At 51.1% G+C, this 26,110-nt stretch overlaps 1 protein-coding gene across 2 annotated transcripts in view; it reads right to left on the minus strand.

The window, feature by feature from the left end:
• Window positions 1-9,989: 9,989 nt before the first annotated feature.
• LOC117513610 (Krueppel-like factor 10) overlaps window positions 9,990-26,110 on the minus strand; it is a 34,902-nt gene continuing 18,781 nt past the window's right edge. For both annotated transcript variants that reach the window (XM_034173823.1, XM_034173822.1), the window contains exon 3: window positions 9,990-11,256. In XM_034173823.1, the coding sequence (XP_034029714.1) occupies window positions 11,036-11,256 (221 nt within the window). In that variant the 3' untranslated portion in view covers window positions 9,990-11,035. The remainder of the gene's footprint in view (window positions 11,257-26,110) is intronic.

A 26,110-nucleotide genomic window follows, 5' to 3' on the forward strand; every position in this document is an offset into this window, starting at 1 on the left:
ACACACCTAAGGACAATTTAACGTTTTCAAGCCACCTAACCTGCCTGTCTTTGGGTGTGGGAGGAAGCTGGAACCCACACGAACACGCAAACTCCACACAGAAAGGCCACAGGTGGGAATTGAACCCATGACTGTCTTGCTGTGATGCAACAGTGCTAACCACTAGTCCACCGTGCTGCCTGACTTTTTTATTACTACTTATTTATTTTGGCATCTAATATTTGGAACAATGTTTCTTGGCTGCTTACAGACTACTGCATCAATCACCATGTGCTTAATGTTTGCATCATGAATTGCATTTAATTCCTGGCACATAACCCAGTGTTGCCATCAAAATATGTGCATGGATTTGGTATAACAGTAATTAGCAGCCAATAAGCTTTAAGTCCATACTTGGCCAAAAAAGCAACATTTAGAGTACGTCCAAACTCTTACATAGAAAGTTACAGGGGAACGTGTGCCCCACACGTGAACATGTTTCTTTCCAGATGCATCGCTAAGAAAAATTCAGACTTCTAGATTACACAAAATGTTTTGTGGAGGGGTCAAAGCCATAAATTTTAAAACTGGGTATTTTTGTCTATTCTGGAGTTACGCCCCTTGAATGGCTGCTGCTCTAATTTGGTTAAAAAAAATAAAAAACCAACAGCTGATAAACTATTGCTCTACTAATGTAGAGCCACTGCACAAGTGCTTGATTAAAAGACCAAAAATAAAGTGCATCTATAATCAAATGATTTCCAGGGGCATAGTCAGTGTAATGCCAACCACCCCACCCTGCCTTAAACCAAATTCACACCAGTAAGGATTGTCATTTGAAGGATAATTGACTAAATTTTCTCAAATACTGTTAAATCCTATTTCTACCTTTCTACAAAATGAAATGTTTCTCATTATTTTGTGCATATGCACATTATAAAATCTCAGTGGGCTGCAGCTCCCCTCAAAATTCTGGCTGCACCCCTGCATCTGTGCAGAAATATGACCTGATTTCAGCTGAAGCTTTACATTCCAGTTTCTTCCTTCGTCTCTTGTGTTTTTCCTTTAAATCATACAGTCCTCCTTGGAGGGAGGCTGAGTAAAGCGAGGAGGTCAGCGAGTTTGGGCAACCTCTGACACCCAATAGCACATCCTCTTGACTTTCAGGTGGCGCCGAATGTGCTTGGCCAGGTGGTCGCTGCGCATGAAACGGCTGAGGCACACTGGACAAGCAAACTTCTCTCCTGTATGAGTTAGCCGGTGTCGAGAGAGTTCATCGGTGCGAGCGAATCGTCTCTCACAGCCATTCCACCTACATCTGAAGGGCTTCTCACCTGATGGCACAAAGACACTAATGTGGAATTTAAGACTTTAAACAAAAACCAGGCTGAAAAGAAGTCACCTGTGTGGGGCCTCACCTGTGTGCTGTCTCAGCTGTGTGCCCTCACCTATGTGTGCTCTCTCACCTGTGTGTGCCCTCACCTATGTGCTGTCTCAGTTGTGTGTGCCGTCACCTGTGTGCTGTTTCAGCTGTGTGTGCCCTCATCTGTGTGTGTGCCCCAGTGGTGGACACAGCTAACCGAAAAGTTAGCCTTGATGACATCTAATCTGCTAACTGAAAAGTTAACTTCTATAATGATAAACCACTAAAAAAAATTTTTTAGCTACAGCTAACCACTATCTTTCAGTATTCACTCAGTACACTGTTAGCTACTGATGAGCCAGTTTTGAGTTTAAGCACCACAGGAGCTTATCTGAATAAATTCAAAAGCGATCAAAAACCCAAAACGAACAAGAAGCCAGCACTTTCATCTTTATGCACCTCTACCAGCTACTGCAAAAAAAAAAAAAGTATCATTTATATTCCACACACAACAACATAACAGTGGCAGAAGACATCAAACGCAAGGCACTTTTTACTTATGGTCACAACATAACTCTTCAACAAACTAACAACACGTACTAGAACTATAACACAACAAATCTATAACACTAACAACACTGCTAAAACCAACATGTACTACAATAAAAATCATTTAAAAAAAAAACTCCAAACCCTGAACTCCCATAATGCACTGCAGCAGTAATCAAGAGAGAGTTGTGACCACCAATCTCTATATAACACTGGATAGCTCATTGGCCAATATTTTTGAAGCAAACCGGCCACCATATTACCACTCCCATGTCCCGGTATTGAATGCTCTTCTATTGATCTTTAATGAGGCGCACGCAACTTTATTCTTTGTAATTTTGTTAAAAAATACCTTCATGTGCAGCTATCGCCAGATCAAAGGCTGTGAACGAACATTTCATCTGTGAGTATGATTGAAATTGTTGTGTGGGCCGCTGAAGAGGAGGTACTGCTGGCCCACCACCACCAGAGGGCGTCCTGCCTGGAGTGCGGGCTCCAGGCACCAGAGGGCGCTGCCGCCTCACAGGAGCAGCCAGGGTGACAGCTGTCGCTTATCACCGACGACAGCTGTCATCAATCATCAGATCCACAATGGTATATCAGCAAGACGGCATCTCCACCTCATTGCCGAGATATCGATCTACCTGAAAGGTAATATCCTCAGCCTGACAGCTTGATTGAAAGCCTTTTTTTGTGATTTTGTGAGTGATAACAGACTTTTTCTCCAACGAGAGGTGGAGGTAGCTTCCCTGCCGTGCAGATTGCTGGGTGCAGACGCACCCACGTTTAACTGTGTTTTTGTTCCTCACCAGCAGTACCAGGTCCGACACGCGGAGGCAGTGGCCACCTGGGAGTTCGGGACTTGGCGGCTCCAGTATTCCCGGGGTCTGGTGGCGGAGGAAATCGTGTGGTTCCGGTGCTGCTTTGGACAGGCGTCTCCTATCCTCGAGCCTGCCCACACGACACCTTGTAATTTGACCTTCGATCTATTGTGTGATCTGTTGTGTTTGTTGTGCACATTCGCAACAGTAAAGTGTTGTTATTTGACCTATTTCCATTGTCCGTTCATTTGCGCCCCCTGTTGTGGGTCCGTGTACTTACACTTTCCCAACAGGATATCTCGGCCAGCGTCATGGATCCCGAGGGGCGTCAACCGGCTGTTGAACGGCCAATGGAAGAACAGGGCGCACAGGCGTCCGCAGGAGGGGTGATCGGTGAGTTGCAGCGGATCCTCACCGCTTTCACGACTCGGTTGGATTTGATGACCGAGCAGAACGTCCTCAAGAACCGCAGGGTGGAGGCTCTCGCCGCGCAGGTGGAAGCGCGCCCTCCGGGCGCCGCTGCGGCTCTCCCTCCCGTCGACCCTGTGCGTAACAGTGACGTTCCACTGGTCGTTCAACGACCCCTCCCACCTTCCCCGGAAGCATACATAAGCCCCCCAGAGCCGTACGGAAGCTGTGTGGAGATGTGCGCAGATTTCCTTATGCAGTGTTCGCTCGTCTTCGCACAGCGTCCCGTCATGTATGCGACTGATGCTAGCAAAGTAGCTTATGTGATAAATCTGCTTCGTGGTGAGGCACGCTCTTGGGCTACAGCGCTCTGGGAGCAAAATTCACGGCTCCTTCTGACATATGATGGGTTTGTGAGGGAGTTCAGAACAGTGTTTGATCACCCAAATAGAGGAGAGACCGCTTCAGCTGTGCTGCTGTCAATGAGACAGGGGCGTCGCAGCACAGCTGCCTATGCAGTCGACTTCCGCATCGCGGCGGCGAGGTCAGGCTGGAATAGCACTGCCCTCCGCGCCGCCTTTGTAAACGGACTGTCACTGGTTCTAAAGGAGCACCTGGTGGCTAAGGATGAACCGCGGGATTTAGACGGGCTTATCGATCTCGTCATACGATTAGACAATCGGTTGGAGGAACGCCGGCGGGAACGAGACGAAGGGCGTGGCCGGGCACGCGCCGTCCCTCTCCCTTCCGGTTCCGATCGCGTTCCACCCTCCCCACGCTCCACGGCCCCTGCGCCTCGTGTGGTTACAGCTCCCCCTGCTGATGAAGCTATGGACACGAGCAGGGCCACATTTAGAGCACCAAGTAGACAGAGGAGGCTGGACCGCGGGGCGTGTTTTGTTTGTGGCTCGATAGAGCATCAATTGAGAGACTGCCCCGTGCGGTTAAACACCAACGCCCGCCCTTAGAGACTGGGCTAGGGGTGGGCCGAGACATTCACGTGGGACACACCCACATTGCTACACGACTCCCAGTTACGATCCTGTATGAGGATTTAACCCTGAAGGCCCCAGCACTGGTGGACACGGGCTCTGAAGGGAATCTGTTAGACAGCAGATGGGCCAGGGAGATAGGGCTCCCTCTGGTGGCTCTTACCTCGCCTGTGCAGGTACGAGCACTAGATGGCTCCCTCCTCCCTCCAATCACGCATAGGACACCACCTGTAACTCTGGTGGTGTCAGGGAATCACCGGGAGGAGATCGAGTTTTTTGTGACTCCAACTACCTCCCGTGTGATCTTGGGGTTTCCCTGGATGTTGAAACACAATCCCCGGATCGACTGGCCGTCCGGGGTAGTGGTTCAGTGGAGCGAGACCTGCCATCGGGTATGTTTAGGTTCCTCGGTACCCCCCGGTTCCCAGGCTAAGGAGGAGGTCAGAGTCCCACCCAATCTAGGGACGGTGCCGGTGGAGTACCACGACCTGGTTGACATGTTCAGCAAGGATCTGGCGCTCACCCTTCCCCCCCACCGTCCGTACGATTGTGCCATTGATTTGGTTCCAGGCGGTGAGTTCCCGTCCAGCAGGCTGTACAACCTCTCACGGCCTGAGCACGAATCAATGGAGACCTACATCCGGGACTCTTTAGCCGCCGGGTTGATCCGGAATTCCACTTCCCCGATGGGTGCAGGTTTCTTTTTTGTGGGCAAAAAAGACGGCGGACTTCGTCCATGCATTGATTACAGGGGACTGAACGAAATCACGGTTCGTAATCGATACCCATTGCCCCTGTTGGATTCGGTGTTCACGCCCCTGCATGGAGCCCGAATATTCACCAAGCTAGATCTTAGAAATGCGTATCACCTGGTTCGGATCCGGAAGGGAGACGAGTGGAAGACGGCATTTAACACCCCTTTAGGCCACTTTGAGTACCTGGTCATGCCGTTCGGTCTTACAAACGCCCCTGCGACGTTCCAACCTTTGGTTAATGATGTCTTGCGGGATTTCCTGCACCGATTTGTCTTCGTATATCTGGACGATATACTCATCTTTTCTCCGGATCCTGAGACCCATGTCCGACATGTACGTCAGGTCCTGCAGCGGTTGTTGGAGAACCGGCTGTTTGTGAAGGGCGAGAAGTGTGAGTTCCACCGCACATCTTTGTCCTTCCTGGGGTTTATCATCTCCTCCAACTCCGTCGCTCCTGATCCGGCCAAGGTTGCGGCGGTGAGAGACTGGCCCCAACCCACAAGCCGTAGGAAGCTGCAACAGTTCCTCGGCTTTGCTAATTTCTACAGGAGGTTCATTAAGGGCTACAGTCAGGTAGTTAGCCCCCTGACCGCTCTGACCTCACCAAAAGTCCCCTTCACCTGGTCGGATCGTTGCGATGCCGCGTTCAAGGAGTTGAAACAGCGCTTCTCGTCTGCACCAGTTCTGGTGCAGCCCGATCCTAGCCGCCAGTTAGTGGTTGAAGTGGACGCCTCGGACTCAGGGATAGGAGCTGTGCTATCCCAGAGCAGGAAGACCGATAAGGTCCTTCACCCGTGTGCCTATTTTTCCCGCAGGTTGACCCCGGCCGAACGGAACTATGACGTCGGCAATCGAGAACTCCTTGCGGTGAAAGAGGCTCTTGAGGAGTGGAGACATCTGTTGGAGGGAATGTCCGTGCCATTTACGGTTTTCACTGACCACCGGAACCTGGAGTATATCAGGACCGCCAAGCGGCTGAATCCCAGGCAAGCCCGCTGGTCACTGTTCTTCGGCCGTTTTGACTTCCGGATCACCTACCGTCCCGGGACCAAAAACCAGAGATCGGATGCCTTGTCCCGGGTACATGAAGACGAAGTCAAAACGGAGTTGTCGGATCCACCGGAACCCATAATCCCGGAGTCCACTATCGTGGCCACCCTCACCTGGGACGTTGAGAGAACCGTCCGGGAGGCCCTGGCACGAAGCCCGGACCCCGGGACTGGGCCGAAGAATAGACTCTACGTCCCACCAGAAGCTAGGGCTGCAGTTCTGGACTTCTGTCACGGTTCTAAGCTCTCCTGTCATCCCGGGGTGCGAAGAACCGTGGCAGTTGTCCGGCAGCGCTTCTGGTGGGCGTCCCTAGAGGCCGACGTCCGGGATTATATCCAGGCCTGTACCATCTGCGCCAGGGGCAAGGCCGACCATCGCAAGGCCTCGGGATTGCTACAGCCGCTGCCCGTGCCTCATCGCCCCTGGTCCCACATCGGCCTGGATTTTGTCACGGGCCTCCCGCCGTCCCAGGGCAACATCACCATTCTCACGATAGTGGACCGATTCTCCAAGGCGGCCCACTTCGTGGCCCTCCCGAAGCTCCCAACAGCCCAGGAGACAGCGGACCTCCTGGTCCACCACGTCGTCCGGCTGCATGGGATTCCAACAGACATTGTCTCTGATCGTGGTCCCCAGTTCTCCTTGCACGTCTGGAGGAGCTTCTGCCGGGAACTGGGGGCCACGGTAAGTCTCTCATCCGGGTATCATCCCCAAACCAACGGGCAAGCAGAACGGGCCAATCAAGAAATGGAGCAGACCCTGCGTTGCGTGACAGCCGCGCACCCGGCGGCCTGGAGTACCCATCTGGCCTGGATCGAGTACGCCCACAACAGCCAAGTGTCATCCGCCACCGGCCTCTCCCCTTTTGAGGTGTGTCTGGGGTATCAGCCCCCGCTATTCCCGGTGGTTGAGGGAGAGGTCGGTGTGCCCTCGGTCCAGGCCCACCTGCGGAAGTGCCGTCGGGTGTGGCGTGCCGCCCGTTCTGCTTTGCTGAAGGCCCGGATGAGGACAAAGGCCCATGCAGACCGGCGGCGGACCCCGACTCCTACGTATCGTCCTGGGCAGGAAGTGTGGTTGTCTACCAAGGACATTCCACTGCAAGTGGCCTCTCCAAAACTACAAGAACGGTACATAGGTCCTTTCAAAATTCTCAAGGTCATCAGTCCCGCCGCAGTGAGGCTTCAGCTTCCGGCCTCAATGCGGATCCATCCCGTGTTCCACGTGTCCAGGATTAAACCACACCACACCTCACCCCTCTGCACTCCGGGTCCGACACCACCTCCTGCCCGGATCATCGATGGCGAGCCGGCTTGGACAGTGCGCCGGCTTTTGGATGTTCGACGGATGGGCCGGGGCTTCCAGTATCTGGTGGACTGGGAGGGGTACGGCCCCGAAGAACGCTCCTGGGTGAAGAAGAGCTTCATCCTGGACCCGGCCCTCCTGGCCGACTTCTACCGCCGCCACCCGGACAAGCCCGGTCGGGCGCCAGGAGGCGCCCGTTGAGGGGGGGGGTCCTGTTGTGTGGGCCGCTGAAGAGGAGGTACTGCTGGCCCACCACCACCAGAGGGCGTCCTGCCTGGAGTGCGGGCTCCAGGCACCAGAGGGCGCTGCCGCCTCACAGGAGCAGCCGGGGTGACAGCTGTCGCTTATCACCGACGACAGCTGTCATCAATCATCAGATCCACAATGGTATATCAGCAAGACGGCATCTCCACCTCATTGCCAAGATATCGTTCTTCCTGCCATTTGTGGTGTGTTAAGAGAGCTCTGATCTGCTCGGAAAGGCGTCAGTAGCGCTCCGATCGCAAATCGGGGTTATTCAACATGTTGGATTTTTTTTTTTTTTTTTTTTTGTCCCGTTATCAGTGTGTGTAGTGTCCTCCGACCACAAACGAGCATGCAGCCTGCTGAATGTGAGGTGCAGCCAATCAGAAAGTGAGGTAACAGACGTACGAAGCGTAAAATAAAATGAAAACACCTGTTCTGACTTACCAGAAAGTTCGGTGGTCACGCTGTCTCCACTCCTTTAAAGAACACCTTTTCTTTTTCTTTTTGTATCGTTTTTTTTCCCCTCTGTTTTAAATAGTTCACAACGTATCTGTTTGTTTACTCTGAAGTCATGTTTACTCTCGAGATTTTACGAGATTTCCTGTCTGAGCTGGGAATGTTCGTGTGTGAAATCTGTTCGTGTGTAGTGGTGTTGTCCTTACCGTATGGCTGAACACCACACACTCTACGACCAAAACTGTCATCTATGACTTTTTTTTTATCTTCACATGTATGGTCTCTCAGGTTTTGGAAGCCTACAGATAATTTTAAAATCCTGTCGTGTGAACCAGGGTCTCTTCACCCAAAGCCATCAAATGGATTAATGTGATTATTAACCATCAGATGACAAGGTAAAACCTCTTAAATCATTATAAAGTCAGTTTTAAGCAGAAACAAGGCAATAATTGGTGAGTCGTTACTGACGCTTTGAAATGATGTCGCGATGCTGTGATCATGGGGGGGAGGCAGACATACATAATCTTAACAGAATAATCCAGTAATTTATCATCTTGGAATAAATGTAGTAAAAGTACTTTGTGCATCTTTAACTCCACCAGGTTTGAGATGCAGGATGCTGGTGTCCCTCATGAGGCTCTGCTGAAGAACTTCTCATTGGTCCCTTATCACTTCAGTTCCTGCCAAACGAAGGCAGCGCTTTCTGTCCCCGCTTAGCTATAATCAAAGTGTTTGTGGTTTCTGCTGCTAGCTTTATCTCGTGTGCATTCCGCTGGGGAAGAACTGAACCAACGGCACGCCAGGTCCAGATGGAATTCATCTCACAAGCACAGGTGGACATTGTGATTAGACCTCAAGGAAAAAAAAAAAAATCAATAAATAATAAAGCATTCCTCCCTTTGTTTTGAGTGTCATTTTTGTATTTGAAAAAATATGATTCATGGATGTTTCAGTCTTGTAAAGTAAGTTTTGCTACAAGTTGTGTATTTATGATTTTAAATGTATGTGTGTGTGTGTTTTGTTTTTCGGCTTGCTGACCGTTTAAAAGTCTGTTGTCCTCAGGTTTTTGTTTAGTTTTTTTTATGTGTGTGAGACAGCACTGCATCGCTGTACATGTGAAGCTGTAGTTACTCGTCTGTCTCTTGGAGCGAGTAAAGCGAGTGATGTGAGCAGCGTTGCTGGCCAGTCACCTCCTGGGTGAAATGCTCCGGCACATTTAGGGGAAGTGGGGAAAGAGAAAACTGTTCAGTCTTCATTTGTGCTTTTCAAAGTGCTGAATGTATCTGCTGTGTCATGTCACAGAAATACAGGTTTATTAAACAGCATGTGATTGAGAGAACACAGAAAGTGATGGACACCCGACATTTGATGTGGAATTTTAAAAACCATTCAGGTCCTTTATTTGCATTTGTTATTTGTGTTATGATTACGAAAATCTTTTTTTTTTTTTCTTTCATTTTTATATATGACAGTGTTATCTCCTGACTGTAAGAAAAATTTAAAAACAGTATCATATCTGAAATGATCTTTGTCTAAAACTAGATGAATATTTACATAGTTGCTTCATGAACTTGTAACCACTTGTCAAAAATAAATATTAATAAATGTCTCTGACCATACTGGGATTTTCAGTTTTATTATGTATAAATCTCTGCCACTGCAGACAAACCTCCACAAGTTTAACCCAAAGTACAAAAAGGGTAAAGCTTATTGGCAAAATTGATTAATCTTCACTAAACTTGCAGAAATGTAAATACTCTATTGTTGAAACTATCCTTCCCCACCAAACCACATGTTGACATGACTGTCAGTCTCCTGAAAATAGCCGCTTTCTGACTTAGCATTTTTAAGACTTTTTTTTTTTTTTTCCCCCTCACTCACTCATCTTCAACCGCTTAGTCCAATTAAGGGTCACGGGGGGCTGGAGCCTATCCCAGCAGTCAGAATGTGGTGCAGGGTCCACCCTGGATAGGACCCCAGTCTGTCGCAGGGCCACATATGGACAAACACATCCCCACACACACCTAAGGACAATTTAACGTTTTCAAGCCACCTAACCTGCCTGTCTTTGGGTGTGGGAGGAAGCTGGAACCCACACGAACACGCAAACTCCACACAGAAAGGCCACAGGTGGGAATTGAACCCATGACTGTCTTGCTGTGATGCAACAGTGCTAACCACTAGTCCACCGTGCTGCCTGACTTTTTTATTACTACTTATTTATTTTGGCATCTAATATTTGGAACAATGTTTCTTGGCTGCTTACAGACTACTGCATCAATCACCATGTGCTTAATGTTTGCATCATGAATTGCATTTAATTCCTGGCACATAACCCAGTGTTGCCATCAAAATATGTGCATGGATTTGGTATAACAGTAATTAGCAACCAATAAGCTTTAAGTCCATACTTGGCCAAAAAAGCAACATTTAGAGTACGTCCAAACTCTTACATAGAAAGTTACAGGGGAACGTGTGCCCCACACGTGAATATGTTTCTTTCCAGATGCATCGCTAAGAAAAATTCAGACTTCTAGATTACACAAAATGTTTTGTGGAGGGGTCAAAGCCATAAATTTTAAAACTGGGTATTTTTGTCTATTCTGGAGTTACGCCCCTTGAATGGCTGCTGCTCTAATTTGGTTAAAAAAAATAAATAAAAAACCAACAGCTGATAAACTATTGCTCTACTAATGTAGAGCCACTGCACAAGTGCTTGATTAAAAGACCAAAAATAAAGTGCATCTATAATCAAATGATTTCCAGGGGCATAGTCAGTGTAATGCCAACCACCCCACCCTGCCTTAAACCAAATTCACACCAGTAAGGATTGTCATTTGAAGGATAATTGACTAAATTTTCTCAAATACTGTTAAATCCTATTTCTACCTTTCTACAAAATGAAATGTTTCTCATTATTTTGTGCATATGCACATTATAAAATCTCAGTGGGCTGCAGCTCCCCTCAAAATTCTGGCTGCACCCCTGCATCTGTGCAGAAATATGACCTGATTTCAGCTGAAGCTTTACATTCCAGTTTCTTCCTTCGTCTCTTGTGTTTTTCCTTTAAATCATACAGTCCTCCTTGGAGGGAGGCTGAGTAAAGCGAGGAGGTCAGCGAGTTTGGGCAACCTCTGACACCCAATAGCACATCCTCTTGACTTTCAGGTGGCGCCGAATGTGCTTGGCCAGGTGGTCGCTGCGCATGAAACGGCTGAGGCACACTGGACAAGCAAACTTCTCTCCTGTATGAGTTAGCCGGTGTCGAGAGAGTTCATCGGTGCGAGCGAATCGTCTCTCACAGCCATTCCACCTACATCTGAAGGGCTTCTCACCTGATGGCACAAAGACACTAATGTGGAATTTAAGTCTTTAAACAAAAACCAGGCTGAAAAGAAGTCACCTGTGTGGGGCCTCACCTGTGTGCTGTCTCAGCTGTGTGCCCTCACCTATGTGTGCTCTCTCACCTGTGTGTGCCCTCACCTATGTGCTGTCTCAGTTGTGTGTGCCGTCACCTGTGTGCTGTTTCAGCTGTGTGTGCCCTCATCTGTGTGTGTGCCCCAGTGGTGGACACAGCTAACCGAAAAGTTAGCCTTGATGACATCTAATCTGCTAACTGAAAAGTTAACTTCTATAATGATAAACCACTAAAAAAAATTTTTTAGCTACAGCTAACCACTATCTTTCAGTATTCACTCAGTACACTGTTAGCTACTGATGAGCCAGTTTTGAGTTTAAGCACCACAGGAGCTTATCTGAATAAATTCAAAAGCGATCAAAAACCCAAAACGAACAAGAAGCCAGCACTTTCATCTTTATGCACCTCTACCAGCTACTGCAAAAAAAAAAAAAGTATCATTTATATTCCACACACAACAACATAACAGTGGCAGAAGACATCAAACGCAAGGCACTTTTTACTTATGGTCACAACATAACTCTTCAACAAACTAACAACACGTACTAGAACTATAACACAACAAATCTATAACACTAACAACACTGCTAAAACCAACATGTACTACAATAAAAATCATTTAAAAAAAAAACTCCAAACCCTGAACTCCCATAATGCACTGCAGCAGTAATCAAGAGAGAGTTGTGACCACCAATCTCTATATAACACTGGATAGCTCATTGGCCAATATTTTTGAAGCAAACCGGCCACCATATTACCACTCCCATGTCCCGGTATTGAATGCTCTTCTATTGATCTTTAATGAGGCGCACGCAACTTTATTCTTTGTAATTTTGTTAAAAAATACCTTCATGTGCAGCTATCGCCAGATCAAAGGCTGTGAACGAACATTTCATCTGTGAGTATGATTGAAATTGTTGTGTGGGCCGCTGAAGAGGAGGTACTGCTGGCCCACCACCACCAGAGGGCGTCCTGCCTGGAGTGCGGGCTCCAGGCACCAGAGGGCGCTGCCGCCTCACAGGAGCAGCCAGGGTGACAGCTGTCGCTTATCACCGACGACAGCTGTCATCAATCATCAGATCCACAATGGTATATCAGCAAGACGGCATCTCCACCTCATTGCCGAGATATCGATCTACCTGAAAGGTAATATCCTCAGCCTGACAGCTTGATTGAAAGCCTTTTTTTTGTGATTTTGTGAGTGATAACAGACTTTTTCTCCAACGAGAGGTGGAGGTAGCTTCCCTGCCGTGCAGATTGCTGGGTGCAGACGCACCCACGTTTAACTGTGTTTTTGTTCCTCACCAGCAGTACCAGGTCCGACACGCGGAGGCAGTGGCCACCTGGGAGTTCGGGACTTGGCGGCTCCAGTATTCCCGGGGTCTGGTGGCGGAGGAAATCGTGTGGTTCCGGTGCTGCTTTGGACAGGCGTCTCCTATCCTCGAGCCTGCCCACACGACACCTTGTAATTTGACCTTCGATCTATTGTGTGATCTGTTGTGTTTGTTGTGCACATTCGCAACAGTAAAGTGTTGTTATTTGACCTATTTCCATTGTCCGTTCATTTGCGCCCCCTGTTGTGGGTCCGTGTACTTACACTTTCCCAACAGGATATCTCGGCCAGCGTCATGGATCCCGAGGGGCGTCAACCGGCTGTTGAACGGCCAATGGAAGAACAGGGCGCACAGGCGTCCGCAGGAGGGGTGATCGGTGAGTTGCAGCGGATCCTCACCGCTTTCACGACTCGGTTGGATTTGATGACCGAGCAGAACGTCCTCAAGAACCGCAGGGTGGAGGCTCTCGCCGCGCAGGTGGAAGCGCGCCCTCCGGGCGCCGCTGCGGCTCTCCCTCCCGTCGACCCTGTGCGTAACAGTGACGTTCCACTGGTCGTTCAACGACCCCTCCCACCTTCCCCGGAAGCATACATAAGCCCCCCAGAGCCGTACGGAAGCTGTGTGGAGATGTGCGCAGATTTCCTTATGCAGTGTTCGCTCGTCTTCGCACAGCGTCCCGTCATGTATGCGACTGATGCTAGCAAAGTAGCTTATGTGATAAATCTGCTTCGTGGTGAGGCACGCTCTTGGGCTACAGCGCTCTGGGAGCAAAATTCACGGCTCCTTCTGACATATGATGGGTTTGTGAGGGAGTTCAGAACAGTGTTTGATCACCCAAATAGAGGAGAGACCGCTTCAGCTGTGCTGCTGTCAATGAGACAGGGGCGTCGCAGCACAGCTGCCTATGCAGTCGACTTCCGCATCGCGGCGGCGAGGTCAGGCTGGAATAGCACTGCCCTCCGCGCCGCCTTTGTAAACGGACTGTCACTGGTTCTAAAGGAGCACCTGGTGGCTAAGGATGAACCGCGGGATTTAGACGGGCTTATCGATCTCGTCATACGATTAGACAATCGGTTGGAGGAACGCCGTCGGGAACGAGACGAAGGGCGTGGCCGGGCACGCGCCGTCCCTCTCCCTTCCGGTTCCGATCGCGTTCCACCCTCCCCACGCTCCACGGCCCCTGCGCCTCGTGTGGTTACAGCTCCCCCTGCTGATGAAGCTATGGACACGAGCAGGGCCACATTTAGAGCACCAAGTAGACAGAGGAGGCTGGACCGCGGGGCGTGTTTTGTTTGTGGCTCGATAGAGCATCAATTGAGAGACTGCCCCGTGCGGTTAAACACCAACGCCCGCCCTTAGAGACTGGGCTAGGGGTGGGCCGAGACATTCACGTGGGACACACCCACATTGCTACACGACTCCCAGTTACGATCCTGTATGAGGATTTAACCCTGAAGGCCCCAGCACTGGTGGACACGGGCTCTGAAGGGAATCTGTTAGACAGCAGATGGGCCAGGGAGATAGGGCTCCCTCTGGTGGCTCTTACCTCGCCTGTGCAGGTACGAGCACTAGATGGCTCCCTCCTCCCTCCAATCACGCATAGGACACCACCTGTAACTCTGGTGGTGTCAGGGAATCACCGGGAGGAGATCGAGTTTTTTGTGACTCCAACTACCTCCCGTGTGATCTTGGGGTTTCCCTGGATGTTGAAACACAATCCCCGGATCGACTGGCCGTCCGGGGTAGTGGTTCAGTGGAGCGAGACCTGCCATCGGGTATGTTTAGGTTCCTCGGTACCCCCCGGTTCCCAGGCTAAGGAGGAGGTCAGAGTCCCACCCAATCTAGGGACGGTGCCGGTGGAGTACCACGACCTGGTTGACATGTTCAGCAAGGATCTGGCGCTCACCCTTCCCCCCCACCGTCCGTACGATTGTGCCATTGATTTGGTTCCAGGCGGTGAGTTCCCGTCCAGCAGGCTGTACAACCTCTCACGGCCTGAGCACGAATCAATGGAGGCCTACATCCGGGACTCTTTAGCCGCCGGGTTGATCCGGAATTCCACTTCCCCGATGGGTGCAGGTTTCTTTTTTGTGGGCAAAAAAGACGGCGGACTTCGTCCATGCATTGATTACAGGGGACTGAACGAAATCACGGTTCGTAATCGATACCCATTGCCCCTGTTGGATTCGGTGTTCACGCCCCTGCATGGAGCCCGATTATTCACCAAGCTAGATCTTAGAAATGCGTATCACCTGGTTCGGATCCGGAAGGGAGACGAGTGGAAGACGGCATTTAACACCCCTTTAGGCCACTTTGAGTACCTGGTCATGCCGTTCGGTCTTACAAACGCCCCTGCGACGTTCCAACCTTTGGTTAATGATGTCTTGCGGGATTTCCTGCACCGATTTGTCTTCGTATATCTGGACGATATACTCATCTTTTCTCCGGATCCTGAGACCCATGTCCGACATGTACGTCAGGTCCTGCAGCGGTTGTTGGAGAACCGGCTGTTTGTGAAGGGCGAGAAGTGTGAGTTCCACCGCACATCTTTGTCCTTCCTGGGGTTTATCATCTCCTCCAACTCCGTCGCTCCTGATCCGGCCAAGGTTGCGGCGGTGAGAGACTGGCCCCAACCCACAAGCCGTAGGAAGCTGCAACAGTTCCTCGGCTTTGCTAATTTCTACAGGAGGTTCATTAAGGGCTACAGTCAGGTAGTTAGCCCCCTGACCGCTCTGACCTCACCAAAAGTCCCCTTCACCTGGTCGGATCGTTGCGATGCCGCGTTCAAGGAGTTGAAACGGCGCTTCTCGTCTGCACCAGTTCTGGTGCAGCCCGATCCTAGCCGCCAGTTAGTGGTTGAAGTGGACGCCTCGGACTCAGGGATAGGAGCTGTGCTATCCCAGAGCAGGAAGACCGATAAGGTCCTTCACCCGTGTGCCTATTTTTCCCGCAGGTTGACCCCGGCCGAACGGAACTATGACGTCGGCAATCGAGAACTCCTTGCGGTGAAAGAGGCTCTTGAGGAGTGGAGACATCTGTTGGAGGGAACGTCCGTGCCATTTACGGTTTTCACTGACCACCGGAACCTGGAGTATATCAGGACCGCCAAGCGGCTGAATCCCAGGCAAGCCCGCTGGTCACTGTTCTTCGGCCGTTTTGACTTCCGGATCACCTACCGTCCCGGGACCAAAAACCAGAGATCGGATGCCTTGTCCCGGGTACATGAAGACGAAGTCAAAACGGAGTTGTCGGATCCACCGGAACCCATAATCCCGGAGTCCACTATCGTGGCCACCCTCACCTGGGACGTTGAGAGAACCGTCCGGGAGGCCCTGGCACGAAGCCCGGACCCCGGGACTGGGCCGAAGAATAGACTCTACGTCCCACCAGAAGCTAGGGCTGCAGTTCTGGACTTCTGTCACGGTTCTAAGCTCTCCTGTCATCCCGGGGTGCGAAGAACCGTGGCAGTTGTCCGGCAGCGCTTCTGGTGGGCGTCCCTAGAGGCCGACGTCCGGGATTATATCCAGGCCTGTACCATCTGCGCCAGGGGCAAGGCCGACCATCGCAAGGCCTCGGGATTGCTACAGCCGCTGCCCGTGCCTCATCGCCCCTGGTCCCACATCGGCCTGGATTTTGTCACGGGCCTCCCGCCGTCCCAGGGCAACATCACCATTCTCACGATAGTGGACCGATTCTCCAAGGCGGTCCACTTCGTGGCCCTCCCGAAGCTCCCAACAGCCCAGGAGACAGCGGACCTCCTGGTCCACCACGTCGTCCGGCTGCATGGGATTCCAACAGACATTGTCTCTGATCGTGGTCCCCAGTTCTCCTTGCACGTCTGGAGGAGCTTCTGCCGGGAACTGGGGGCCACGGTAAGTCTCTCATCCGGGTATCATCCCCAAACCAACGGGCAAGCAGAACGGGCCAATCAAGAAATGGAGCAGACCCTGCGTTGCGTGACAGCCGCGCACCCGGCGGCCTGGAGTACCCATCTGGCCTGGATCGAGTACGCCCACAACAGCCAAGTGTCATCCGCCACCGGCCTCTCCCCTTTTGAGGTGTGTCTGGGGTATCAGCCCCCGCTATTCCCGGTGGTTGAGGGAGAGGTCGGTGTGCCCTCGGTCCAGGCCCACCTGCGGAAGTGCCGTCGGGTGTGGCGTGCCGCCCGTTCTGCTTTGCTGAAGGCCCGGATGAGGACAAAGGCCCATGCAGACCGGCGGCGGACCCCGACTCCTACGTATCGTCCTGGGCAGGAAGTGTGGTTGTCTACCAAGGACATTCCACTGCAAGTGGCCTCTCCAAAACTACAAGAACGGTACATAGGTCCTTTCAAAATTCTCAAGGTCATCAGTCCCGCCGCAGTGAGGCTTCAGCTTCCGGCCTCAATGCGGATCCATCCCGTGTTCCACGTGTCCAGGATTAAACCACACCACACCTCACCCCTCTGCACTCCGGGTCCGACACCACCTCCTGCCCGGATCATCGATGGCGAGCCGGCTTGGACAGTGCGCCGGCTTTTGGATGTTCGACGGATGGGCCGGGGCTTCCAGTATCTGGTGGACTGGGAGGGGTACGGCCCCGAAGAACGCTCCTGGGTGAAGAAGAGCTTCATCCTGGACCCGGCCCTCCTGGCCGACTTCTACCGCCGCCACCCGGACAAGCCCGGTCGGGCGCCAGGAGGCGCCCGTTGAGGGGGGGGGTCCTGTTGTGTGGGCCGCTGAAGAGGAGGTACTGCTGGCCCACCACCACCAGAGGGCGTCCTGCCTGGAGTGCGGGCTCCAGGCACCAGAGGGCGCTGCCGCCTCACAGGAGCAGCCGGGGTGACAGCTGTCGCTTATCACCGACGACAGCTGTCATCAATCATCAGATCCACAATGGTATATCAGCAAGACGGCATCTCCACCTCATTGCCAAGATATCGTTCGACCTGAAAGGTAATATCCTCAGCCTGACAGCTTGATTGAAAGCCTTTTTTTGTGATTTTGTGAGTGATAACAGACTTTTTCTCCAACGACAGGTGGAGGTAGCTTCCCTGCCGTGCAGATTGCTGGGTGCAGACGCACCCACGTTTAACTGTGTTTTTGTTCCTCGCCAGCAATACCAGGTCCAACACGCGGAGGCAGTGGCCACCTGGGAGTTCGGGACTTGGCGGCTCCAGTATTCCCGGGGTCTGGTGGCGGAGGAAATCGTGTGGTTCCGGTGCTGCTTTGGACAGGCGTCTCCTATCCTCGAGCCTGCCCACACGACACCTTGTAATTTGACCTTCGATCTATTGTGTGATCTGTTGTGTTTGTTGTGCACGTTCGCAACAGTAAAGTGTTGTTATTTGACCTATTTCCATTGTCCGTTCATTTGCGCCCCCTGTTGTGGGTCCGTGTACTTACACTTTCCCAACAGAAATGGGAAGTAATGAACAATAATTTGAAGAGTTCTATCCCTTATTCCAGCATATAGGCAAAGATAACATAATAATAATAAGAGGCTTATTAACTCAACATGTTGTAGCCACGTTTTGTGTTGGATGAACTATTTTAAGACATTTATTAGGTCTACTTGTGCATAGTTTTGGAGCTTTAGGCGTTGCTTTATTACACACACACACACACATATATATATATATATGTGTGTGTGTGTGTGTGTGTGTGTGTAATAAATATTGTCATTGCAGCGAAAACTAACTCTCCTGTAACTTATGTGGTATTTTATTCTTTTAGTGCAACTATTTAAAAAAAAAATCCATTATTATATTATCCATCATGACTTTTGTTATCCATCCGCTTTTGTTGATGATATGGTACCAATACACACACACAGCTTGCTGATGATTCCACAAAACTTGTATAAACTTTGATGAAAGAATCATAATTTTTAGAATTGAGTATTTGTCCCAGTGAGATATGAGTAACTGAGAATAGAAGTGTTGTGTGGGCCGCTGAAGAGGAGGTACTGCTGGCCCACCACCACCAGATGGCGCCCTGCTTGGAGTGCGGGCTTCAAGCACGAGAGGGCGCCGGAGCCACTGGGAGTGACAGCTGTCACTCATCATTAGCACCAGCTGTCACTCATTCATCTCATCACCATCACCATAAAGGCCGGACTGCAACTCCACCTGCTCACCGAGAAATCAGCTACCATTCAGGTAATATTCTCTGCTGTACTTAACACTGACTAATAGTCTGAACTTCTTTGCAGCCGTTTTCCTGTGGGTGTTGCCTTATCTGTGGGATTGGCGTTTGGTGTGATCAGCGACGGCTTCGCTTCACACCCCAACCAGATAAGTGGTTAGGAGCTGCACGAGTGTGTGATTGGAGGTGGAGGTTTTCCCTCCTAACTGTATACAGACTGTGGGATTACTGAGTGTGCGAACTCACACTCATCAGGACTGTCTCTGTTCTCTGCCAGCAGTACCGGGTCTGACTGCTGAAGACAGCGGCCACCTGGGGCGCAGGGCTTGGCAGCTCCGGTGTTCGTCAGCTCCATTGGTGGTGGAAGCTGTGTGGGATCCGGCTCTTCTCTCGCCAGGCGTCTTCTATCGTCGAGCCTGCCCACACGTCACTTTGTGTATAATTGACAGTCCACCATATTGTTATTGTCTGTACGTCGTTGTGCGTTTCACAACATTAAATTGTTACTTTTGGCTTATCCATTGTCCGTTCATTAACGCCCCCTGTTGTGGATCCGTGTCACGACACTTTCACAACAGGATTTCTCGGCCAGCGTCATGGATCCCGAGGGGCGTCAACCATCGCTTGAACAGCCAATGGAAGAGCGAGGTGCACAGGCACCAGCAGGATGCGTGTTAGGTGAGCTGCAGCACATCATAACCGCCTTTACCGCTCGGTTGGACTTAGTTACCGAGCAGAGCATTATTCTCAATCGTAGGATGGAGGCTCTCACCGCCCAGGTGGAAGCGCATGCTCAGGGCGCTGCTGCAGCACCTCCTCCTGCTGGCCGTGTGCCAGAGACAGACATTCCGCTGGTCGTTCAACGAACCCCCCCCCCCCCCACCTTCCCCTGAAGCACACATAAGCCCTCCGGAGCCGTACGGAGGCTGTGTGGAGACGTGCGCGGACTTCTTGATGCAGTGCTCGCTCGTCTTTTCACAGCGTCAGACGCTAGCCGGGTAGCTTATGTTATAAATTTGCTTCGAGGAGAGGCACGCGCCTGGGCTACGGTGCTCTGGGAGCAGAATTCACGGCTCCTAATGGTTTACACTGAGTTTGTGAGGGAGTTCCGACAGGTGTTCGACCACCCTCATAGAGGCGAGACCGCTTCAAGCGTGCTGCTGTCGATACGACAGGGGCGTCGGAGCGCAGCGAAGTATGCAGTCGACTTCCGCATCGCGGCAGCGCGAGCCGGCCGGAATGCTGTTGCGCTCCGCGCTGCCTTTGTAAATGGACTGTCTCTGGTCCTTAAGGAGCACCTGGTGACGAAGGACAAGCCGCGGGATTTAGATGGGCTTATCGACCTGGTTATATGGTTAGACAACCGATTAACAGAACACCGACGGGAGCGAGACGAAGGGCGTGGTCAGGCACAAGCCGTCCCTCTTCCTCCCGGGTCCGAAAGGGAGCCGACTTCCCCACGCTCCACTGCCAGGGCTCTCCACGTGACAACAGCTCCCCCTGCTGATGTTGCTATGGAAACGAGCAGGGCCAAAAAAACAATCAGATCAGAGACAAAGGAGGCTGATCCGTGGAGAGTATTTTCTCTGCAGCTCAACCGAGCACACACAGAGAGAATGCCCCAAAAGGTCAAAACAGCAGCACTCGCCCTTAGAGACTGGGCTAAGGGTGGGTCACAACACCCACGCGGGGAAACCCCGAAGATCTGCACGAACCCCAGTCACGATCCTGAGCGGGGATCTAACCCTTCACGCCCCAGCACTGGTGGACACGGGGTCGGAGGGGAATCTGCTGGATAGCAGATGGGCAAAGAAGGTCGGGCTCCCTCTAGTGGCCTTACCGTCACCATTGTCGGTGCGGGCACTAGATGGCACCCTTCTTCCACTAATCACACACCAGACACAGCCAGTGACATTGGTGGTGTCTGGGAATCACAGGGAGGAGATTGTGTTTTATGTAACACCTACCTCCCGAGTGATTTTGGGTTTTCCATGGGTGTTGAAACACAATCCCCGGATTGATTGGCCATCTGGGGTTGTGGTTTAGTGGAGCGAAACCTGCCACCGGGAGTGTTTAGGATCCTCGGTTCCACCCGGTGTGACAGCTAAGGAGGAGGTTTTAGTCCCCCCAAATCTGGCGGCGGTGCCAGCCGAGTACCATGACCTTGCTGACGTCTTCAGCAAGGATCTGGCACTCACGCTGCCCCCACACCGTCCGTACGATTGTGCCATTGATTTGATACCAGGCGCTGAGTACCCGTCCAGCAGGCTGTATAACCTCTCACGTCCGGAACACGAATCAATGGAGACCTACATCCGGGACTCGTTAGCTGCCGGGTTGATCCGGAACTCCACCTCCCCGATGGGTGCTGGTTTCTTTTTTGTGGGCAAGAAGGACGGCGGACTCCGTCCATGCATTGATTACAGAGGGCTGAACGATTACCCGTTACCCCTGTTGGATTCAGTGTTCACGCCCCTGCATGGAGCCCAGATATTCACGAAATTGGATCTTAGGAATGCTTATCACCTGGTTCGGATCCGGGAGGGAGACGAGTGGAAGACGGCATTTAACACCCCGTTAGGTCACTTTGAGTACCTGGTCACGCCGTTCGGCCTCACCAATGCGCCCGCGACGTTCCAAGCGTTGGTTAATGACGTCTTGCAGGACTTCCTGTATCGGTTTGTCTTCGTATATCTAGACGATATACTCATCTTTTCTCCGGATCCTGAGACCCATGGCAAGCATGTACGTCAGGTCCTACAGCGGTTGTTGGAGAACCGGCTGTTTGTGAAGGGCGAGAAGTGCGAATTCCACCGCACTTCTTTGTCCTTCCTGGGGTTCATAATCTCCTCCAACTCCGTCGCCCCTGATCCGGCCAAGGTTGCGGCGGTGAGAGATTGGCCCCAACCAACAAACCGTAGGAAACTGCAACAGTTCCTCGGTTTTGCAAATTTCTACTGGAGGTTCATCAAGGGCTACAGTCAGGTAGTTAGCCCCCTGACAGCCCTGACCTCCACAAAAGTCCCCTTCACCTGGTCGGATCGGTGCGAAGCCGCATTTAGGGAGTTGAAACGCCGGTTCTCGACTGCACCAGTTCTGGTGCAGCCCGATCCTAATCGCCAGTTCGTAGTTGAAGTGGACGCCTCTGACTCAGGGATAGGAGCCGTGCTATCCCAGAGCGGGGAGTCCGACAAGGTTCTCCATCCATGTGCCTACTTTTCCCGCAGGTTGACCCCGGCTGAAAGGAACTATGACGTCGGCAATCGGGAACTTCTTGCGGTGAAGGAGGCTCTTGAGGAGTGGAGACATCTGTTGGAGGGAGCATCGGTACCATTTACGGTTTTCACGGACCATCGGAACCTGGAGTACATTCGGACCGCCAGGCGTCTGAACCCCAGACAAGCCCGCTGGTCGCTGTTCTTCGGGAGTTTTGACTTCCGGATCACCTACCGCCCCGGGACAAAAAACCAACGATCTGACGCCCTGTCCCGGGTGCATGAAGAGGAGGTCAAGACCGAGCTGTCAGACCCCCCTGAAACCATCATCCCTGAGTCCACTGTCGTGGCCACCCTTACCTGGGACGTGGAGAAGACCGTCCGGGAGGCCCTGACACGGAGCCCGGACCCGGGGACAGGTCCGAAGAACAAATTGTACGTCCCACCAGAGGCCAGGGCTGCGGTCCTTGACTTCTGTCACGGTTCCAAGCTCTCCTGTCATCCAGGGGTGCGAAGGACCGTGGCAGTGGTCCGGCAGCGCTTCTGGTGGGCGTCTATGGAAGCCGACGTCCGGGAGTATGTCCAGGCCTGCACCACCTGTGCCAGGGGCAAAGCCGACCACCACAAGGCCCAAGGCCTCCTCCAGCCTCTGCCCGTGCCTCATCGCCCCTGGTCTCACATCGGCCTGGACTTTGTCACGGGCCTCCCGCCGTCCCAGGGCATGACTGCCATCCTCACGATAGTGGACTGGTTCTCCAAGGCGGCCCACTTCGTGGCCCTCCCGAAGCTCCCGACGGCCCAGGAGACTGCAGACCTCCTGGTCCACCATGTCGTGCGTCTGCATGGGATTCCATCGGACATTGTCTCGGATCGTGGTCCTCAGTTCTCCTCCCAGGTCTGGAGGAGTTTCTGCAGGGAACTGGGGGCCACCGTCAGTCTCTCGTCTGGGTACCACGCCCAGACGAACGGGCAGGCAGAGCGGACGAACCAGGAACTGGAGCAGGCCCTCCGCTGCGTGACCTCCGCGCACCCGACGGCCTGGAGTAACCATCTGGCCTGGATCGAGTACGCTCATAATAGCCAAGTTTCATCTGCCACCGGCCTCTCCCCGTTTGAGGTGTGTTTGGGGTACCAGCCCCCATTGTTTCCGCTAGTGGAGGGAGAGGTCGGGGTGCCCTCGGTCCAGGCCCATCTGAGGAAGTGCCGTCGGGTGTGGCGTACCACCCGCTCTGCCCTGCTCAGAGCCCGGACGAGGGCTAAGGCCCATGCAGACCGCCGGCGTTACCCGGCCCCTGCATACCAGCCCGGGCAGGCGGTCTGGTTATCCACAAAGGACATACCTCTACAAACGGAATCCCAGAAGCTTAAGGACAGATTTATAGGACCCTTCACCATCGTGAAGGTCCTCAGTCCAGCCGCAGTGAAGCTGAAGCTGCCAGCTTGGTCCTGTTGTGTGGGCCGCTGAAAAGGAGGTACTGCTGGCCCACCACCACCAGATGGCGCCCTGCTTGGAGTGCGGGCTTCAAGCACGAGAGGGCGCCGGAGCCACTGGGAGTGACAGCTGTCACTCATCATCAGCACCAGCTGTCACTCATTCATCTCATCACCATCACCATAAAGGCCGGACTGCAACTCCACCTCCTCGCCGAGAAATCAGCTACCATTCAGGTGATATTCTCTGCTGTACTTAACACTGACTAATAGTCTGAACTTCTTTGCAGCCGTTTTCCTGTGGGTGTTGCCTTATCTGTGGGATTGGCGTTTGGTGTGATCAGTGATGGCTTCGCGTCACACCCCAACCAGATAAGTGGTTAGACAGGAGCTGCACGAGTGTGTGATTGGAGGTGGAGGTTTTCCCTCCTAACTGTATACAGACTGTGGGATTACTGAGTGTGCAAACTCACACTCATCAGGACTGTCTCTGTTCTCTGCCAGCAGTACCGGGTCTGACTGCTGAAGACAGCGGCCACCTGGGGCGCAGGGCTTGGCGGCTCCGGTGTTCTTCAGCTCCGTTGGTGGTGGAAGCTGTGTGGGATCCGGCTCTCCTCTCGCCAGGCGTCTTCTATCGTCAAGCCTGCCCACACGTCACTTTGTGTATAATTGACAGTCCACCATATTGTTATTGTCTGTACGTCGTTGTGCGTTTCACAACATTAAATTGTTACTTTTGGCTTATCCATTGTCCGTTCATTAACGCCCCCTGTTGTGGATCCGTGTCACGACACTTTCACAACAAGAAGAGAAGAAAGTGTCAAAGTAATAAAAGAAAGAAAGAAAATAAATCAAATAGCTAATCATGGCAGGCATAGATTAGGAGGGATCAATCATACATTATCCAAAGAACAAAAGTAAGTAAATGAGAGAATCAGCTCAGTTATTACTTGAAATTGTTGACGTTCTAATAAACTATGTGAGGTCTGCATAAAATCAAATCAAATTTATTAATTTATATAGCGCCAATTCAGGATGAAATTGTCTCAAGGCGCTTCACACAACATAAAACAACAACAACAAAAAACTGAATTAAAAATTAAAAACACAATAAAAGACAACCATAAAAGAATACAAGAATAAAAGCACATCATAACACTAATGATAAAACAGGGAAAACAAATGAGTCTTTAAACATGACTTAAAAAGTCTCCACAGTATCAGACTGCCGAATGTGTGCCAGGAGATCGTTCCACAGAGCTGGGGCACGGTAGGAGAAAGCTCTGTGACCTGCAGACTGCTCTGTGACCGGCAGACTGCCTAAGTTGCAAGTGGCAAGATGGCCGCCAGTTTGCTTCAGTGGATTGTACGGTGTGTGTGTGGCGGGGCCAATGAGCGATCCAGTAATATATGCAGATCAGTGGTGATGACATGACAAGTCGAAAAACAAAAAGGTCATGTGACTCGTGGTGCCATCTTGGTTCCAAAATAGTATTCACTATGTGTCTGCATGTAAATCCAGCTGTTTAATTATTTATTTGCGAAAATAAAGTCAGCCGTGTGGGATGGAAGCCTACATTATCATCAAAGTTTTGAAAGGTAAATTTATTGTTCAGTCCCATGTACAGTGAAACTCACCTAAACCGTCATCATACTGGATATTCGCAGTCATTGGACAAAAAAGTCCCAAAGCTTTTGTATTGTTTTCCATGTAATAAAGACCATACATAACGGATTTTCGCTCACATTGCATAAAATGTCCTGTCCAATCACAATGTATTACCATTTAAAACCCTGAGCAGTCTGGATGTGCAAAGTAACAGAGGTACAAATTAAAGTGCAGCTCTGACACTCGCCGATTGGAGGAAAGTGGGACCGGAGTCATTTCTGTGATTAAAAGACCGACTGTTTATTTTTTCACACCCTGTTCAGACTGGGACCACGTGCACCTGTTAAATCAAACATAAAAGGCTGTGATTTGACACTTTTCTGCTTTTACTCCGTCGTCTGACATCATATTATAATAGTTTTTATGGTGCGCACGCTGATTAAAAATGGATCAGAAAAGTCCACATCACATTTACAGCACAAAGTCGTTAAAACAGGAAATTGTACAGTTTACCTTTGATCTGGAGGTGATGATTGTAGAAAGAAAAGCTTGTTGAGGGTCAAATTAGTCCATAATGAAGCATAATCCAGAGACGGAGAACTTTAAAACTGTCACACACGTCATTGCATGACACAGAGTTACAGCTGTGCAGAAGTGTAAATAAGACTTTAAATTAATTAGATAAATCATCATAAATTGTAAATTTATGTAAATTTGATATCTTAACTATTTTATATTTATTTTGATAGCACCTGTACCTGGATGTGTTGCTGTATGTGGTTAAATGATTTAAAAAAAATGCTGAAAACATTAAAGGTTCATTCAGTAGTTCAGCGCAGTTGAAACCAAAATGGCGCCATGTTCTGAGTTGACGCCACTCTATCAAGGCACACTAGTAATCAACAGTGTGTCCACTTTAAAGACAGCGTGTACATACAAATCGTTACTTTTTTAAGTGAAAATACAATTATTGCTGTATTTTTATGTAAAGCCAAAACTTACGTGAGTTTTCTTCCTTCGGTGGGGAAGTTCATGATAAGGTGTAGATTTTACCAGT

This window comes from Thalassophryne amazonica, chromosome 7 (genome assembly GCF_902500255.1).
Source record: "Thalassophryne amazonica chromosome 7, fThaAma1.1, whole genome shotgun sequence".
NCBI classification, from domain to species: domain Eukaryota; kingdom Metazoa; phylum Chordata; class Actinopteri; order Batrachoidiformes; family Batrachoididae; genus Thalassophryne; species Thalassophryne amazonica.